Source organism: Rhagoletis pomonella, unplaced genomic scaffold (genome assembly GCF_013731165.1).
Source record: "Rhagoletis pomonella isolate Grant_MI unplaced genomic scaffold, Rhpom_1.0 Rhpom_scaffold_00003, whole genome shotgun sequence".
NCBI classification, from domain to species: domain Eukaryota; kingdom Metazoa; phylum Arthropoda; class Insecta; order Diptera; family Tephritidae; genus Rhagoletis; species Rhagoletis pomonella.
The window spans coordinates 19993002-19995163 of record NW_023458557.1 but is presented as its reverse complement, the minus strand read 5'-3'; the positions used below and the strand labels follow the sequence as shown (position 1 = coordinate 19995163).

The window sequence follows — 2162 nt, the reverse complement described above, 5'->3', positions numbered from 1 at the left end:
TTCATTTTTTTTCCGGCTGTTCCGCACTTCGCTGTTGAATGACATACAAATGGCCGATCGTGGGGTTGCCAGCGGGTTTTTATACCTTTGCACTGCGGGAAATTAGTTATTCCCGTTGGAAGAATAACGGTCACTGCGTCATTTGGACTGGTTCCGTTACTCTTCCACCGGGAATTTGCCGCAGTGCAAGGAGGAATGTCAAAAGAATGTTCGAGGCTGTCCGGGGTTACCATGACTCTTAACCGTAAAAAAAAATCTTTGAAAATAGCTAGTTAACAATTTTGACAGTTTCGTGATGAATACAAACGTCAGAATTTTATCTAGCTCATGTGCTAGGTAAAATTTCACAGCTTCTTAGTGTAATCAAACCTTATCATGAGTTCCATTTTTTTATTTTAATTTTTTTTTTTGAACCGGTTCACTTTTCAACTTTTGGTTTCCATGCATTTACCAAGGCGAATTTATCTAAGGTGGTGTTACTAGCTCAGCTGATTTTATGTATGTGTTTCGCCGCACGGCTTCTGATATCAAATTGAAAAATTTTGTTTGAATTTCTACACACACTCTTAAAGATTTTGACAGTTTATGCCGCCAAAGCAAAACGAAATACAAGTAAATTTTTGTTTTTGTACTCCTGCTATCACCTTATATTAATTCGCCTTGGCATTTACTATGGTCGGTGGAACAGTTTTCGGGCGAAACTCAGGATAAGGCAGAATATTGTGGGGGGGGTAATAAGGAATGAAAATCAAAATGGAATCCGATAAAACAAAATAACGTCCGTTACTTGCAAGTTATAAAATAAAAGTAAATTTAACCATTTCAGCAACAAACGAAATAGAGCTTCTGCACGAGCGTTTGTTTGGGTTTTTCCTTTTTTTTTCAACTGTCAAAATTTTTCTTTGCGTTTGGCACAGTAAAACTCAATTTATTCGTACACCATGCCGAAAAAGTTACCGATTGCTACCGGCTCTATATCAGAATATTGATAACGTTGCCGCAAGAATGTTTTAGTACATAGGAAAACGTAGCTGTCAAACTGCCAAGACACCGCAGTAGATGCCAAAATACAAGCCCTGATCTATATTGCTTCTATATTCTAACATTTGTGTCAAGATATAAACTCAATCCTGTGAAGACGGGCAGTTACAGACGGCTGTCACAAACAATCCCCAGCCTCCGCGGAAAGCGTCTATTAACCGAAACAAAAAAAAAGTAGACGAACAGACCTGCTGGAACCAGTGACAATCGGTGACACTGTCCGCAAGGAACACAGCTATCGCAAAATGGCAGACCTTCCATGCAGTTTGGTTGTTGCCGTACGCTCTAGAAAAAGTATTAGATGGTGCAATTTATGGCACGCTACCGGGTGCACTATACGCCGAAGAATAAAGTATTTATATTTTGTGCGGCGAACAGTAACCCATAACAAACCTGCTTCACTTCACGACTCGTCACAGAAGCGAACAGGGAAAAGGGTTAACTGTCTTCGCAAGGTGTCCGCAAGGGAGTTAGGTGGTAAAATCACTAGAACGTGGGGCACGACTCACCCCTGAGATAAAGAGTCTAAAAAAAAAATAAGTATTTAGCCGGGCAAGGAATTACAACCCCGTAGATGCGTCTGGTGGCAGTTCGAATTCGCCAGACTCAGTATTGCGAGACTAGGAAGTTTTTGTCTATGATATTGGACCACTGAAGTTAACGCTTGTACTACATTCCGCGTCAGTATTCACCTGTAATGCTGGGTGGATCAGTTTTGTATAGTCGGTCTCCGAAAAAATAAGTCTACTGATTTAGTCAATACTGAGCCGGGCTCCTGTAATTCTTGTATTCATAAAACAATGAGTTAAATGTTTTGAAAGGTTCAATCTGGGGGTTCAGTAAATCAGGGTGGTTTTCGTAATGCTGGTAGAAAAAAAAAAGAATAATATAAAACTTAGGTCAGAGTTTGCTTAGCATACTCGACTCGGAACTCAATCCCGGTTGTGACTAAGTATGGGTCGAGTTAGCGTTCATTTCGAAATGCTTGAGTCAGAATTATACCGAGTAGACTCTGGAAAAATAATTCAAGTCCGGTGTTGCGGTGGTTCTCTATTGTTTTAGGCCAGAGAAGCCTACCCCCCAAAGTGCCGAACTTAGTCGGTCTTTACACCCTGCCCCCC

The 2162-nt window shown here is 40.8% G+C and overlaps 1 protein-coding gene across 1 annotated transcript in view; it reads right to left on the bottom strand.

Annotated features, from left to right (window-relative positions):
* Positions 1 to 1676: 1676 nt before the first annotated feature.
* The window catches only part of LOC118736083, a 1741-nt gene continuing 1255 nt past the window's right edge, over positions 1677 to 2162 (bottom strand). The window contains exon 3 of the mRNA XM_036466187.1: positions 1677 to 1733. Coding sequence (XP_036322080.1) covers positions 1677 to 1733 — 57 coding nt within the window. The remainder of the gene's footprint in view (positions 1734 to 2162) is intronic.